General features: G+C 27.2%; 1 protein-coding gene across 2 annotated transcripts in view; it reads left to right on the top strand.

Annotated features, from left to right (window-relative positions):
* Window positions 1-18,982, top strand: part of LOC142322950 (parathyroid hormone/parathyroid hormone-related peptide receptor-like) — a 952,038-nt gene that overhangs the window by 932,258 nt on the left and 798 nt on the right. Inside the window, exon 13 of one of the 2 annotated variants that reach the window (XM_075362045.1) lies at window positions 6,859-6,959. In XM_075362045.1, coding sequence (XP_075218160.1) covers window positions 6,859-6,959 — 101 coding nt within the window. Of the gene's footprint in view, window positions 1-4,268; window positions 4,373-6,858; window positions 6,960-18,982 lie in introns of those variants that run through there. The other variant, XM_075362046.1, reaches the window with a different exon arrangement.

The following is an 18,982-nucleotide window of genomic DNA, read 5'->3' as shown; positions in this document are numbered from 1 at the left end:
AATGACAATAATAACCCTTTTCACAGATTAGAAACATTGTTACTCAGATAATTATTATTATATTTTCTGTTAAAAACACTATGATTTCTATGTTGAGTACTGTTTACCTTTCTTAGCTTCATTCTTTTATTATATGTTGTAGCGTTTTGGAATAATTCCATTGTCAAAACGTTTTTTTCCCATCCTACCCACCGGGCCGGATCCACAACAAAGCATAGCACAGCCAGGGGGACAAGTTATTGTACTCTACGTACAGTAAACAAATTGTACTAATAATAACTTGTACCAATAACTTATTTTACTGGAATACGATATGTTTTGACAATGAAATTATTCCGAAACGCGTTAACATATAATAAAAGAATGAAACTAAGAAAGGTAAACAGTACTCAACATAGAGATTAGGAACATATTTAATTAACATTAACGTAACATGATAGTTACGTTAAAATTGTGTAGGAGCATTTTATTATCTTTAAAATAATGAAAATCTGGCAAATGGTGATACAAATTTTATAGAAATATGAATACCTTGAGTTTACCATTTGACGACATTAACAGGGGAATGAAGGACGGCTGAGAGAATCTCACAACGGTTTTTCAAAGTTTAGTAGATGGTAAGCTATGTTCAAAATTTATAAAGACTAACAGCACAGTAAAAACACTAATTGTTTACACCAAAACCGAAATATAAAACTTGCAATTATTCATTTTTCCTTATTATATAAATTTTATTAAAAATTATTCTTTGTTGTTTCATTGGTTCTGGTCATGAATCTATTTACAGTATTAAGACTATTTGGAAATTAAAGCAGGTATACTCTTTTAAAGTTACAATACATAGTAGTGGTTTCTTAAGTAAAAGTATTATATTTAGTTATTACAATTATTAATTTTTCCTTTATGACTACACTTTTCAATTCAAAATAAACCCTGTTTGAAAACAAAAGCAGGTATAAATATATTGGTTTATAGCAGAGTACAAATTACAAGTCTATTGTCTCTTGCAGGGAAAAATATTATGTTTGCTTTGCACTTTTATTTAATAATTCCTTGAAATTCTTTTGAATACTATACTTAAGAAGGAATTTAAAATCTTATCTTTTACTAAAATCTCTTACAAATAAACATATGTATTCCGTAATTTTATTTTACTACCTGTTACCGTTTGAAAGGCCTTCAATCTAATCTGTAATCCTATAACTTGAATCGAAAATAGATTTACAATTGTACTTATTTCTTTTTTAAAAGTTAAATTAAATAAGAAAATGCCAAAATATTTTAAACATTTTATATTAAATAAAATACAACTCCTTAATTTTTATTTTAAAAAAACAAATGCTGGTATTTGTTTTTATTTTTTAAAAATACCCAAACCAATAAACTAGTGATTTACTAAGAACTATGCAAAACAATAAAAATAACGAAAATTAAGTGATTTAAGTCAATTTAATCATACATAATTGAAATTATATAATTATATTTACTCGAGAAGAAGTATTTAGTTTAAAATACTAAAGCGATGTGTAGATGTTTAGTTGGATCTTTTAAAATGATTTCCTTTGAAGGAAAATTTCTCTTCTTAAAACAATTTTTTATATTTGGAATTTTAATATCATTGTGTTCATTTGAAACGTACTCGGATTTGGCGAGGTTAATAACATTTTGAATGAAAATGTCAAAGTATTTTAAGGTTAATAACTTTCGTTATTTCACCCTTGCCGTTATTTCAATCATCATACATTTGTTCCATCCACTTTTATATATAAATTTTTATTTTTTAAAAAGAACTATGATTGTATTAAAGGGTGTGTTTTTAATGTATAAAATTATTATCTACAGAACTTGATAAATTTTAATTTAATAAATATCACGTAAAAACAAGTAAAATCTACATTTTAATTAACGAAACTGGATATTGTAAAAAGTGTAATTATTTAAAGATCACCATTAAACAAATTAAATAACCCATTTTATTAAATCTCTGTTTTGACAAAACTAAGTTATTTTTTTTTTTTTTTTTTTACCAATACAGGTTATGTTACTCGAAAACAAAAATCAAACATTTTTTTTATCTTTTCATGAAAGAAATCAAATAAGAAATATTACCATATATTTTAACGTTTTAAATACATTAACACATACATCTTTTTCTTAAAAGTTTTTGTTTATTGATTTTGGTAAATTCTATGTTAAACTATTTTTTTTTAGAAAAGTAATTGGTTAAATATTTTAATAGATTAAATAATTATCAATAATACATGGGTTCGTTTTAGGATATTAAAATTTTTACAAAAATATGAAAATCAATATACATCAAACAACACTTTTTATAAGTTTTGTCTTAGAAAAAATAGTTGAAATTAACAAATTATAACAGGTACGTTTAATAATAGTACATTATGTAACGAACCTATAATGATAGCCATTGATGCACGAGTGCGAAGTTACGACACGAGCCTTGGCGAGAGTAGTAAACTGGGATTATAAGAGAAAATACTGGGATTATCGATTTAAAACAATGATATAATACATTGTTTATAGAATATTATATTAATTTTTCAAGAAATACTTTAAACAATACATTTCTGTGACAAAAGTCATAAGTCTTTTCTACATTCTTTCCTTTAATACTGGTCAGTGTTAAAGACATTTCTTTCTCAGAATCCGACACAATTAACAAAAGGATAAACAGTGTAATATAGAAACATAATTTACCTATTGGTGTACTCTCAAATTAATTTTTCTAATTACTAAAATGGATTAAAATTAAAATCAAAAAATATCTGATTCATTAAACAATACCCGCTTCTGATTGGTCAGTAGTTGAAAAAAGTAAATTTTTGATTGGTTGAACACCTGTATCTGTATGAAATAATTTTCATTACGAATTTTTTAATCATACATGTTCCAGCCGCGTAATTCAAACGTTACAATTTTTGCGTAGAAAAAATATTTTTATAAAAACAGTTTTGAACCGTATTTTTGAATAAATTATGATACTTTTGTTTATTTGCATACAGTAAATGAAAGGTTATATATGTAAATTAGTACGTTTTTGTTTAATACAAATCAGATATTTTATAGTGATTTCTTAGAAAATATTTATTTTTTTAAATTAAAGCAAAAAAGGTAATCTTAGGATATTAATAGCCACAAAGAAAGTACTTTTTTTTAAACGAAATTTTTGTTCTAATTCATGTGTTATTATTTTTTCTATTTAATTGAATCCTTTTGATTAGAGCTAAATCTAATCATTTACTTATTTCATAAAAATTAATTTCTTTACGGAAATTATTTTATATAAAACTAAACAAACAGTAAAAGTGTAATTTTTTCTACCTGTAACTCCCACTCCTAACCTTTCAATGATTAAAACGGGTACAACCAATTTTTTTCAACATTTTTATAATACTTAACATAAAAATTGTATTATTATTTTAAACTGTAAAATTTTTAATCTAAGAATAAACTAAAACATAATTATTTCCTTTTTTGGTATGTTAACTTTTCTAGTTCGTAATGGAAAATATATTTGTTATATGTGTTTGACTGCTAATTTATTAGTCTATATAGTTTATAACTAGATAATAATTTGCCTAAATAATAACTGTTTAAAGTGTATTGCAAGGAATTTTCGTAGAACTTTTTATAAAAATAAAATAAATAAAAACCAAGAATAAATTTTCCTGAGCAAAGTAAAATTTTCAAAAATTAGTAAAATTTCATCTCTATCATAGATTTTAGAATTGAAAAAAAAAATTATTTTTTTGTAAATTTTACCATGTGAAACAGTATAATTTGTGATTATTTTATTGATTTTAAAATGGATAATTGTTATTATACATTTTTTTAATTCTTAACTATTTTATTATACTAAATTATGGTAATTTTGCTTACTTTTTTCTAAACCTCTTTTTTGAAATGTCACTTTATTGTAATATATTAAAGCTAACATATATGTCTATCTTTAAATGATTTTAGTTCGTCTAGAAAATTATTTACTTCGTTTTTTAGTAATTCTATTTCCTTTTAATTATTATACTGTGTTGATAAAATATGGGAACCCTTAAATAATTTTTCACTGTGAGACAAAGAAAAACATTTTGTAAATATTACCTCGAAATGATTATATTTTGGTATGAGATTATCATACCCGAAGCACAATAATAAAAAGTTATTTAATGGCCTCTATACTTTATTAACACATCTGCCAAAGTCTTACATTTATTATAATTATTTTTTTTAATGTGTTTATAACCACGAAGATGGGCTTGGGAAGCTCGAAATGTGTATGATTCATAAATATTGACCTAAAACGAAAACCAATGAAGAAAAAGATAAAAAAACATTTAGAATAAAGTAAGTAAAGATTCGATTCTCTTTTTCTTTGAATGTATCGTAATTTAAAAATTAATAAATAAAATTAAAACGAGTAATTAAAGACTGATTAACACTAAAATTAACAATGCAAAAAAAATTATATTTCTGTAAGCAACAAACATCAGATTAGTATTTTTTTAGTATGTCGTTTGGAACATTGATTGTCATTTTTTTTTTAGTAAATAGTAAGCATGATTTCAGAATTGAATTATTTTCTATCTCAAAATATTAACTGTGTAATCTTTGTTTTTTGGTAATTTTTATGTAAAACACCCTCTTAATTTCATTATTTTTGTAATGTTTTTTTAAACCTCTTCCTAACTGGTAATTATCGTTAACATAACGTTATCGTTATAAATATATAATACATCATTCAAAGAAATAAAATTCTAGTCAAGCTGATTACTGAAAATAAAATTTCAGTTTCACTAATTTCTTATAATAATAAACTTGCTCCATAATAGCCAGTTAGTAAGAAGAATAATACGGAAGCATTTAATGGGGTCCTGCAAACCAAAGTCCGGGAAGAGGGGAACTGATGGATGCTTCCAGATGGATATTGTAGAGAGTACCACAATACAAAGTCCTCAGACTGAGACGGAAGAACGTGACAGGAGGGTGAAAGACAGCTCTCTGTCGAACCGTTTTTCGTCCGCGCTTGCGTAGATGGGCGTCGGTGATGAAGGATGGAGGCACTGGATCCCTCTAGCCCAAAGGTACTTCTCGGGGACGAGCAATGCTTAATTGTGAACCCGACCCCGGGAGGAGAGGATCGGTGAGATATGAGGTTTGGTCGGTAGGGCGCAGGCACACATACGCTCTCTTAATAACATCTAGCTGAACTTGTTAGCGAGTCCGACACTCCCCCCGTAAATGGGGTTCTTCAGACTCATCGGAAAAAATAATAGCAAAACAACACTACTTACTGTTCTGTTGTAAATTAAATAACAATTACATTCACGAAAAATAAATATACCTATCGTTAGAAAAGCCTCGCGTAACAAATAATAAATATGAACAGAATCAACATAACAAAATAAATGTCAATTGTTTAGTGAGATAAGTTATATTTTGAGGAGTGAAAATTTTAAAAGTAGATGTATTAAAATTTGATAGGAAAATTAACAGCTAAATATGTTTGAAAATTTGTAATATTAATTTTACTTGCTTACATTATTAATTACTGCAGATATAAAAATTATTTTATCCAAGTATTTCCTTGTTTGTATATAATTTAAAGTTTTATATTTTCACACTATAAAATTACATTTTTTTTAACTAACAAAGTAATAACAATAAAGCATGGGAAAAAAGATACCCCTGATTTATTAGAAGACTGTTTTAAATTATGCATGCACCATCGGGGAATCTTCTGTATTTTTATCAAATTTACGTGTCAAATTTAATTTTACCCTACAAATTTTGTTTATGATACGAATAAAGATGTAAAGCAAAATTTAGAAGTTGGTAAGAATAATTTGTTAATGGAACAAAAAGGAACAATTTAAGCATTTTAAAAAGTACGGAAATATATTTTTGATTTTTCTGCTTTAGTAAATTGTAGTAAGACAGGTATCGACTTGCCTTTCATCTATTTTTGACTTGTCTTCCTTCTTTAGCTGAACATAATCCTTTTTCTCATAAAGTTCTAAATTCTAATATTTTTTAAGGACTTTCATTTAAAAATGGGATTCTCAATTAGATATACTGTGTGTTTTTTTAAGTATGTTCAAACTTTACATTTAACAAAATGAATCGATTTTTTTGTAGAAGACTACCTGGTGGTATCACTGTAATGGAAGGATTAAAAAAAAAAAATTAAATCGCTTACCCAAATAATCTGAAAATAATTTTCCCTTTTTTGTTGCCATTATTTTATAATACTATTATTAATCAAATACAGTATTATATCTAGCATAATATTATTGTGATATTCAAAGTATTTTCCAAACTAAATTCAAGAAAATTGGGTTAATTATTAAGTAAAAAAATGGTACGTATCTCGTAAATCCTTGGCTTAAGATTGGAAATAGTTTTTTTTACGTCGTTTCTCTGTAAACGTTTAGTTTTATCAAGATACTGACTTCTGGCATTTGTATTTCTTACAAACCCATTTTGTCATATGAGCAGCGTGATTTGTAGATTTATTTGTATTCTAATTAAAAATAAAACAAATTTGTAATATATATCTTTTAAAAAGAGTTGTTTTAAAAAGTTAAAAAAATAAATTTATTTCAATTATTTAAATTTGAAGTTCTGAAATCAATATTAAATTAAGTGTTAGTGAGAAGTTAGTTCTTTTTAATTCATTGACGACTTCAAAATCACAAGTTATACGGAGAATTCATTTAAGGAATATATACTACTAAAATTATAAATATAAAAATCAAACTCCTTATTTTACTTTACTTATAATTGTTAAAATAATTTAAGAACTATGCATTACTAAAAAAATAAAATTAATCATGTTTACAGGTATGGGAAGGCTGGAGACAAGTGTTACCAGTGTAACGTGCAGCAGTTTACCAGGTGATACAGCAAGAAAAAGTCTCCCAACTAATTGTTTACACAATAATGTAAGAAAAATAGCCTAATAGTAAATTTGAAATTTTTTTTAATTTAATGGTAGAGTAAAAATACACGTTGAATAAAGAAATAAATAGAGGTTGCTGACTTACTTCTTTGTCATTTTTTATAATACTCACTCATTAAGTTTCCGAAGAATCATGGGGAGTAGATGATTAGCATGACAGTGAAAAAAATTAAAGAATGTAAAAATATTATCTCAAAACTACTGACTTCAGCAACAAATGTCATATTAATTTTTTAACTTAAAAAAATTCCCTAAAACTTGGATATTCTTTTTACTGAATATGATAAAAAATTACGAAATTTTTCCATTATTTTTATCCCCTTTTCTGATTAAGACTTGGTTTTTAGTTAATTTTTTCCAATCAAAAACTAAAATTAAGATCTAACCTTTTTTTCAATTAAACAAAGGTTTTAGAGAAATTATTCATCACAATTTCTTTATTTTCTGTAATTACCTTCAAAATTAATAATATAGTTTACTAGGTGATACAACAAGAAAAAGTCTTGCTACTGATTGTTTACACAATAATGTAAGAAAAATAGCCTAATAGTAAATTTGAATTTTTTTCAGTAGTTACCGTCTAATACTGTTTATCAGTCTTAACAGAAAGGATGTTCAAAAAACTTTTTATTCTTCGTTTTCATCAGATTTTATTTCTGCTTTCACTTTTTTTTCCAATAAATCTGATGAACTTTATTTCGAATTAACACTTCTGTTACATCCGTTACAATCTGTAATTCTTAGAATTTTTATTCTGCATAATGCTGTATTCTTTTATGTAATAATTAATATTTAAACTAATTTGGTTAAAATGTTATTAACAATAATTATTAATCGATAATACATTTCTAAATTAAAATTAACCAATTGAAGTTTTACAGCCACATTAAGAATTTATTTTTATAATTATAATAAAATATGACGGATATTTTTTTATACATAAAAAAAACCATTTAAAAAGTTTATTTATTACATAATCTTCCTCTACTAAATTAAAATTAGGAAAACTATTAAACCTAAAAACTCAGTCGAATTCTTTCCAATCTTACGTAAATTTTGGGGGAGAAGGTAAAAGATAGAGAGTGAGAGAGTAATATTAAAAAAAATTAATAAACAGAATTCCAAAATGATAGTAATAAACCGTAATATTTCTGAAATGTAGAAATATATAAATAAATTAAAAAATCCAGCAACCTTAAAACTGAAGATCAAATAAAACTTTAAATTTTTTAAATAACAAAGCTAAAAATTATAAAGACAGTGAGAAAGTGATGAATTAATTATGGTGAGGAATTAATATTTTGAAAAATGTAGGATATTACCTCAACAGATGGTCATTCATGATTAAATAACACTTAGATGTATAGGATATTGATAGTTTATATTGTCCATTTTTCTGAGCTTAACTGGAGAAAGATTTAGCTCCAAAAATAGGAGTGTTTTAAGAGACTTTTTTCCAAAAATAAGAAAATTACAAAATGGAAAATTATATAAAAAAAGTTTGGGCTCAAATAATATGAATAATGTTCTAGAAAAAATATATTTTACCAATTCATTGATAATTTGCATGGTAGACCGTAAATGTGATGCAGAAATTAACTGAACTAGTTTTTTATCTATTTTTATTTATTTTCTTTTTTCTTTATGGGGCGCACAACAAAGGTTCGTCATTAGTACCCGGAAGCAATGCATAAACAAACAAATTCTATACCATCAAATTCTAAATATAGTGGATATGAAAACAAAATAACAATAATATAAAAAATAAAATTAACACGCAAAACGCGCAATAACACAGAAAAAATGGGGGAAAATAAACACAATATGAACCACTAAAAAACATACTATAGTAATTATTAAATATTGGAATACAGATGCACGGCCTTAAGAAACAATTCTATATTGTTTCATATTGTTTCCTAGAATATCTCCAATATCAGCTCCTAATTTAAATTTCCGACACAATACCACGTAACAAACACAATCCACAAGGATGTAATATATCGTTATTGGCAGTTGCAGCGAACAAAAACAGGTGCATCGATATGACGCATTAGGTGGCCATGAGTAAGTTTAGTTTGCCCTATTCACAAACAGCAATTAATCCTTTCAAAGGTTATTCCTGCATGAAGAGCTCCATGCTGTTTATATAAGATTCAACTTCACGTAAAGTAAGGCAGAAAACCAGCATACCGAACAATTTTTTAGTAAATAAAGAAATATTATTAATAAATAAATATTATACAAATATTTTATAAAATAGAGATTATTAATCTAAATAATCTGGTACAGTGCTGTAAATATAAGGGGTTCATACAAAAACGTATTTGAAAGAAGTCGATAATGGTAAATTAGGAATCACTCATAAGCCCACTATTAATTTTTCCGATTATCTATAAAAGCATAGAAAACACAGAGTAAATGTCTAATTTAATCTAATGATGTCTGAATCATTTTGAAACAGTATTTATAGTTTTAACTTTGTTAAAATACGAATACTGATCGGTATTTTTGTCTCTCTGTTCAATAGAAATAAATGTAGTTAAAAAATTTCACTTTTAAATTTTAGTTTAAGAGTATACCAATTTGTAATTGTCATAAATCTCTCGGTAGCATTGAACACAGTACACTATTATTCACAATTTTCAGGCTGAAAAAATATATACAGTGATTCACGACTAATGTAACAAAATTTCAGGACATGCTACTGGTGAAAATAAAGAAAAAAAATTCATACAAATATAGGTTCCGAAATGCTACGTTAGGGAGTGTCAGCTGGCGAAATATTTTACCCTAATTTCTTAGTCTTCGGTAAAACTAAGCCAAAACGTAATTCTTGACACAATTAAAGGATAAATTTAGTGGTTTTATTTGAAATCTGACATGAAAAACTGAAAAAAGTCCCAAAACTGCATTTTTAATAGTTTTTGTGAAATTTTGACAGAAGATAAAAGATTAAGATCGAAAAATACACCATTTTATATTTGTCTTAAAATACCTTTTGTAAAAGGTAAATAAAATCTTTTGTAAAATACCTTTTTAAAAGGTAATAAATAAATAAAAAATGTTATCCAAAAATTTATATTATTCTTTGTTTATCTATTTATCATTCTTTTATAGCTGGAAATACGAAAAATATAATTATTTATTTGTTTGTACACTCATTTTAATTATTTTATCTGTCTTGATTTTCTACAGAAGAAAATAGAATTTTTATAATTGTTTTTATTGTTCGTTAACAAGCAGGAGCTTCAAAAATAAATTACTCTACGATTTCTAAATTACTTCTATTTTCTTTAGAAATACATCTAATATCTCAGACAACAATTAAAATCTACCAGATATAAATTACCCTTTATTGGACTATTTCAATTAATAATTAATTACAAAATAGATTTAATAAGAAAATCATTCCACTGCATTTCAAAAAAATATTTAATAATATATATATATATATATATATATATAAATATAGAAAAAATAGATATATAACCCTTTATGAATCATGAGACTTTGCCGATGGTATGCCCAGTGATACAGACTAGCTGGACCGAAGGTGCAACCATATTGGAGAGGTAACTGTTGAGAACCAGACAAAGGAATGATTCCTGAAAGAGGGCAGCAGCTCTTTCAGTAGTTGTTAAGGACGTAGGTCAGGAGGATTTAAACGAACATATCAACATCACTAGTCTTCTGAGTACTGCGCAGCTGAAAGCAATGGAAATCTACAGCTGTTTTTTTTCCAAGAAAATGTAGCTCTCTGCATTTTCATGTAACAAAGATGGAGGCGCCTTCCTTGCTAATATTCCGGAGGTAAACTGGTCTCCCGTTCGGATCTGCGGGTGGGGACGACTAAGGAATGGGTCAACAGAAAATTAAAAAACATTCTAATAGTCGGAGCGTGGAATTTTAGAAGACTAAAAAAGGTTGGTAGGTTACAAAGTTTAAAGAGGGAAATGAAAAAGGTTAAATGTAGTAGGAATTAGCGAGGTTCAGTGGAAAGAGGAAAACTACTTTTGGTCAGATAAATTTAAAACAATTAACTCAGCTTCAAATAAAGGGCAGGCAGGAGTAGGTTTTGTAATGAACAAGAAGATAGGGAAGAGAGTAGAGTATTTCGAAATGCATAGCGATACAATTATTGTAATAAGGATAAAATCAAAACGTAAGCTGACAACCATTTTTAACGCCTATACGCCTACAAGTACCCATGATGATGTTGAAGTAGAGTGTGCATACGAAGAAATTGACGAAGCAATTAAACACATAAAAGGTGATGAAAATTTAATTGTTGGAGATTGGAATGCAAGCATCGGAAAAGACAAGAAATGAAATATTGTGGGTGAATACGAGCTGGGCAAAAGGAATGAAAGAGGGGATCGACTCACGAAGTGAGTCGATCCCCTCTTTCATTCCTCTCGAAGTATACTGCACGAAGTATAATGTAATTGCCAACACCAATTTTATAAATAATAATAGAAAAGACATGAAAAAATCCGGGCAATAGCGCAAGGTAATAGGTAAATTATACCATGGTTGAACAAAGATATAGATATGAACTCATTGACTGAAAAGATTATCCTGAAGCAGACATTGATAGTGACCATACTTTGGTGATAATGAAATGTAGATTGGAGTTTAAAAACATGAAGAAAATCTTGTGTACATGAGTTAAAATCCAATAATGTGTTAAACAAAGGTGGTACACCGATTAATAATACGAAAGAAAAGGTCGGTAGGAGGGTGGAATATGTTGAAGAGTTACACGGAGGAAATGAATTAGGAACTGGTGTTATAGAGAAGAGGAGGTCGAATAGGATCAAAAGGTAGATACAATACTGAGATGTGAATTTAAGAGACCATTAAAAGATTTGAGTGACAGAAAGGATCCTGGGAAAGACAGGATACCTGCAGAATTACTGCGCAGTGATGGTGAGGAAGTGATAGATAGATTATACAAACTGGTGTGTAATATTTACGGAAATAAGGAAGTTCCATTAGACATCAAAAAGTGTTATTGTCATGATACTACAGAAAGCAGGAACAGATAAATGTGAAGAATACAGAACAATTAGAATAACTACTCATGCATCAAAAATTTAACTAGAATTCTGTACAGAAAAATTAAAAGGGGAGTGGAAGAAGTGTTAGGAGAAGACTAATTTGGTTTCAGAAACGTTTAGGGACAAGGGAAGCAATTTTAGCACTCAGATTAATAGTAAAAGAAAGATTAAAGAAAACCAAACCAACAAACTTAGCATTTATAGTCTTAGAAAAGGCATTTGATAACGTAGACTGGAATAAACTGTTCAACATTTAAAAAAATGTTGGATTCAAGTATAGAGATAAAAGAACAAATGCTAACATTTACAGGAACCAAACTGCAACAGTAATAATTGAAGAGCATAAGAGGAATAGTAATGAACAATTTAGATCCGGAGTAACAGTGCAAGGTGAAAAGATTAAGCTGTGTCGATTTGCCGATGATATAGTAATTCTTGCTGGGAATAAAAGATATTTAGAAGAAACAGTGAATGGCATGAATGAAGTCCTACGCATGAACTACCGCATGAAAATAAAGAAGAATAAAACGAAAATAATGAAATGGATCACTGAGTATAAGAATAGTAAGAGAAAAGATTACGGAGGTAGAAGAATTTTGTTATTTGGGAAGTAGAATTACTAAAGATGGACGAAGCAGGAGCGATATAAAATGCCGAATAGCACAAGCGAAACGACAGGAATATAATTTGCTTACACCAAAAATTAACTTAATCGTCATGAAAACATTTATGAAAGTATATGTTTGGAATGTAGCTTTATATGCAAGTGGAACTTGGTCGATTGGAGTACCTGAGAAGAAAAGATTAGAAGCTTTTGAAATGTAGTGCTATAAAAGAATGCTAAAAATCAGACGGGTGGATAAATTTGAAAATATATAGCATTTGAAAAAATATAGTTAAAAGAAGAGACAGACTTATAGGACACATATTAAGGCATCCTGGAATAGTCGCTTTATATACATACATACTAGCTCCTCGTCGCAGCTTCGCCGCGCTATATGGTTACTTGCGTTTCCCGTAGCGATCAATCTTTTATTTTATGTTTTTTAGTCAAGGCAGGTGCAACTAGTGTCACGTATAATAACGGTGGCAGTAGCTGTGTGGACGGGCCACAGCACCGTATCTTCGGCGCTTATAAATAAGGTACCCCTTATTAAGTGGTACAATCCCATCCCCTTAAAAAAATCGGAATTAAAAATAAATGACAACGGCTTTTAAATATTTATCTGAAGAGAATTTGCAAGCCCAAATCTAGTGAATATCTTGTTTACTATAGTCGTTATTGGGAAAATTTATTGGTCGAATTTCAAAAATTTAGAAATTAGTTTATTGACGTGAAGATTACACTCACCAAAAATCCGGTTGATTTCTTCATTTGTTACAGAGAAATAAAAATAAATAACGGGGTTTAAAAAAATTCAAAAAATCAATTTTAACCCTTGAAACTCGGAATGAAACTCAAAAAATCTAGAAATTGGTTTTTAGGTGTTCATAATCAATCAGTTCAAACCCAGCCCACACAGTGACAGACACTTACAGTTCGCAATTCATTAAATTTTATTTTTCGAGATGAAATGTATCAAAAAACCTTCACAGTTATGCCAAGAAACATGGGTAAAAATTTAGTAGCAATAGATCGAGGAGTTTTTTTGTTTATTCCGATAAAAAACACCCTCTTCTCTTTATATATAGTTAAGATATGCAAATGATAAAATAACAGTTTTAAAAGCATCTCAATTTTGCAGACACAACTTATTCTTTTTGTTTATAGTTCTTATTTCTAAAATAAACTCTTCATATTTGTGTTCAATGTATACAGTATAAATAATTTTGAAAACTCATTTCTCTACCTTCAATGTTTTTCTTTGAATATAGAAAACTATTCTCACACACACATATATATATATATATATAAAATCCTCGAAGAAAATAATCATGCAGAAGATGTAAATGTACAGTATCTGTAGAGGGAAAGAATTTTAAACATATTCTGCTGAATAGTATACTTTCAAAATTTATTGAATTAAATAATTCCGGAACGAAAACATGTAACTAAATTTTTAAATTAAATATTATGATAAAGTAATCAATATCAGTTCATCTAGCTATTTAATTTGTAGTAGTATTATAAATTATTAATTACTGTGTAATATTATTATTATTATTATCGTGAAGGCTGCTGTTATTAGTGTTTGACCATTAATTTCGATAATAACTAATAGTTTCTCATTGAATTTAATTGTGAAATTAATGCAAAATAAATAAGTTACTAGCGGCTGATTTACCTCGTTTTTTTACTAGCGATTTTTCGTTTATCGTAAATTTGATTGCTTACAACTCAAGAACGAAACCATTTATCTAAAAATTGCTTTCGCCATCATTTTTTCGTAAAATATTACATTAAAATCCAGTATCACATATTCACCTTCTATTTTAAATAAATGTGGAGGATGCGGAAGGCAGAAAAATAATTTAAATTCATTATGAAGTAATAATTTTGTAGCTATGTAGATCTGCACTTGTTTTCTACCTCTTAATATACCTCAGTTATAAAATATGAAGTCCTTTTCATATCTTTTACCGAGTTTTATATATATATATATATATACGAAATAGAATATTTTTTATTTATTTAAAGAAAAAAATTGAGGTTATAGAAGTGAATTTCAAAACTCATTTTACTGTATATATTAAAGAAAAACATCAAGTGTTTGTTTTAAAGAGAAGTGTTACAAACAAAAAAAAAAGTTAGTTTCTGCATAGTGAAGAAGCTTTGAAAACTTTTATTTTAACGTTATTTTTTCCAATGGTAAAAGCCTGCAATTATATTACAATAAAGATATAAGTACTCATCTAATAAGAGCATTTTTTTTTAATATATGTAAATTAAAATACAGAGTGAATTAATGATAAAATATTTTTTGCTTTAGTCTTTTCTACTAGACAATCCACACTTTTTAACTGTCCTACCATTTTCAGTGTTAAATACCGTTCAGTTTCATCAGCCTTATTAGCTTTGTGTGTTGACTTTGAAAAGTATAAAATTATATAAGGTTTTATAATCTTTTCTACCTTTCCAAACTACCTCTTTTGTAAGGCTATATGTTACCGTTATTCGTGTAACAATGATCGTAATTTTATGAAACATCAGGTACTAACCTTATGCTAGAAAACGAGTAGATTACTTTGTCTTTGAAATAATTTAACAATCCGTATATCGGTTTTCGTCTACAAAGTTAAATAGCCTCAAAATAATAAAAACCTTCCTATTTGTAATACCAGTAATTCACAAACTAAATTTTTTAAATTTGAAAATATCAACATTAAAGGAGAAAATATGGTGATCATCTCAAAATGGGGTATAGGCTTTTTTTGGACATTTTTACGTTTTAGGGGCAACGAGTTCATCTAGACCAAAATATGTTCATATAAACATATTTATATATGTATGTGCGTACTTATGTAGTACTGTTTTTGGCCTTATATTTCAGGATTGACCTAACCGATTTTCTTCAAATTTGCCTCAAATATTTCTACACATGGGACGTTGATCATATTCATTTTTTTAAATTCATGAAGGGTATGGAGGATATCGTTAACAAACCAATTTCGAGTTTATTTAGAGGCATTTTAGAGAAAATTTTATTAAAGCAAATTTATTTCCTGCTATGAATAAATAAATAATACGAAAAACGTCTCAAAAAATTTACCCTACCAATATAATTGAAATAAATGATTTTTGTTCTTTTGCTCTATGTTCCTTCGGTTTAAATAGTTTGAAAATTTTTTTTGAAGGTTTATACTTCATATCTAGAGTTATCAAGAAATACCAACAATTTTTTTTTTAAATTATAGACTTAAAATGCAGAAACGTTTTTTGTAAGTTTTATTTTTCTTATTATAGCCTTTATTTGATATGCTTAACCTATAAGTGATTATTAAAAAAAACTTATCCTACAATTTATTCTCCAACTCTACAAAATATATATTGTGTTTATTTCATTTTTGGCTCTAACTCTTTTAATTTTTATTTTTAATAGTACACAAAGTCAGCAATACATTGCCAGATTTTTTTCTATTTTTTATAAATAAATATATTTAAAGGAGAAATGGTCACTAGTTACTCTACAAAACAAAAACAAAATTAAATTAATCTAAACAATTTCAATTTCAATTAAATTTGAATAAAATTAGTTTTAAAAAATTAATCAATTTTTTACTTTCCTGAATAAATAGATATACGTACTGCATTATAAAATATAAGGTGCACTATATAAGGGAAATTATGCTAGTTGGGTCAAATTTCACAGGTCTTCGTGTTTCATGAATCAATTTAACAAAAAAAAATTTAGAAAATTTCAGAAAAATATATCTAGATGTTCAATCAAAACACCGGGTTGGTATAGTGTAAACTCGCCTTCGCAAATCAGCTGATTTGGGGGGTCGAGAGTTCTAAGGTTCAATTCCATTAAAGGTTGTTACTTTTTTACAGATCCTCATTCATCCTCTAAAGTATTACATTTTGGTGGCTCCGAAGGCCAAACAGAAAAAGAAAACTATCCCCAGTACATACGATGAATGTATATATGTTAGCCCGAATTTTGCTTGATATCTTCTGACTGAATACGGTGATTTGGATGAAATTTGGCATAACGAGCACACTTTTTTCGTTATTTTTGGAAAATATTGTCGTTTAATTTTAACCAGTCAAGATGGCAGGGAGATACGGACCTTATGGCTCTCATATCTTAAAATTTTACTTTTAAAGGTTAATTAAACCTTTTACATATTTAATTTCCCTAAGATAGCTAAGGTTATTTCTGATGATGTTTGTTCTCATTAAAGACTATAAAGGAGGGGTGATAAAATTTCTCTTTCGTTTCTACACTCAAAATCAGATTCTAGTTCTAATTAGTTGAATCCATCTTCATCAACATGTAACTTTATTATTATATTTGGGAAAGTAAATTCAAGGAAGTTTCGGTAGGGGTAATGAGCCTAATTTTTTTCATCAGTTACCGTTTTATCGGCTGTAATAAAGCCGGTTAAGGTATCAATTTTCACACTGGATTTACTAATTTTCATAAAATTTTATTTGATGATTTATGGATGTGATTTAATTTTAGTTACAATTGATCAAGGAAGTAGAGAGATACCATGGGCCTCGTAAATCAAAATTGTAAAAAATTTAGTAGAATTCGTTTTTATATAATTCTTTACTTGGGTTTTTACATAATTTAATGTTCCACTTAATTTTTCTCTTCAGTTTATCTAAGGCTGAGTCCTGTTTCTCGAGTTTTTATTAAATGCCAAACGCAAAAGTAGATTTAAACAAAATTATTTAATTAAACACAAAACCGAGTTTGAAACAATATCACACTTAATATTAAAAAATAATAATACTTCTTCAAATTATAATCTTTTAAACTTGGCACAAATAAAAATAAATAATAAATTAGTCTCTCTCTAATTACTAAAATGTAATTTGGCATAATTTAAATAAGACATAAATTATTTGTTTCATTTTTTTTTTTTCATTTTTGAGTGGCGTTTTTGATGTTCGATTTCATAAACTTTTTAAATTTAATATGTATTTAAACGAAAAAATTATCTTCGAAAATTGTATCTTAATAAAAGTAAGAAAATAAATGAAGTGTAACAACGATGAATAACAAACTGAGCGTTAAGCTGTTTGCAATGAAGATTTGAAGTAATAAAAAAAAGAAAATAGTAGTAAAAATAAAATGGTAATAGTAATAACCATTCGTATCAGATTAAAGATCTTTTATTTTTAATAAATAAAAATATTAATCTCACCAATTTTTAGATTACGGGAAAACAAAATTTCAATTTTTGAATCAGATTTGCTGGCCATTGCGGTTAACTGAGAATAATGCCAATGAAACTCTGAAGTAATTTAAATTAAATTTTACAAATACATTTTTTGGTTTAACAAGGCAATTAACTTTAACACACATATACTTTTAAAAAAATACTACAACCCTTGCTTTGAAAGAATAATTACGTATAAAACTCTTTCCCTATCTCTGTGTTTTGTTTGGGAAAAGTTAAACCAAGTCTAAAAGTCCAGAATTATATAAAATATAATTTTAATTTGCTTAAAAAATGTTTTGAGTTTTAGTAAAGAATAAATAGATTACGTCGCGCATTTTTATAATATTTATACTATTTGTAATTTCCATTAAATTAACACTACTAATAGAAAAAATCATAAGAACGCAAAGAGTAAATGGTGATACCAAACAATTTTTTTTTATTTTAATAACTTTTTGAAAAAGATGTGTGAGCTGTGTATTAAACTTAAAAAGTTTTATTAAATTTGTTCTAGTAACTGAAAATTGTTTGTGCCCTGGGAAAGGCAATATATCCCTCCTGTCCGAGAAACACAACTTAAAATATAACTAAATAGTGAACAAAAAAAAAGAATCTGATTTTAATTTGATTAAATCTATATCGAGTATGCGAGTGTAAATTTATGTACGTGACACTAAATTTATGTAGTCGGCTTGGAAGTATTTAAGTAAACTGGTTTTTTGTCTCAAAATAAAATTTACAATCAGTTGCAATATTAGGGAAAACAAGTAAACACGATCACATACAATCATGTAGAGAGAGGCTTCCGTCGAAGCTCCTCAAAGATTACATACTAATATCTCTATACAGAACATTTAATGTAAGTACATATATAAAGTTAAATCAGAAAACAGTGCCAGTGGTAGTTCAACACAAAACAAAAACAATCATATGGATTAATAACAAAAGAAACGATGAAAACAAACAGAAAAAATTAAATTCAAACTAAAATTTATAACTAAAGAATATAAAATAAAATTGAACGAATTGAAATAATGAATTGATGGGTAACACTCGGTTGATGCAGTTCAAACTCAAATCACGTAAAGTCAGCTAGGTTCGACGGCAC

This window comes from Lycorma delicatula, chromosome 4 (genome assembly GCF_047948215.1).
Source record: "Lycorma delicatula isolate Av1 chromosome 4, ASM4794821v1, whole genome shotgun sequence".
NCBI lineage: Eukaryota > Metazoa > Arthropoda > Insecta > Hemiptera > Fulgoridae > Lycorma > Lycorma delicatula.
Note: the sequence above shows the minus strand (reverse complement) of the source record. Positions and strands in the feature narration are given on the sequence as shown.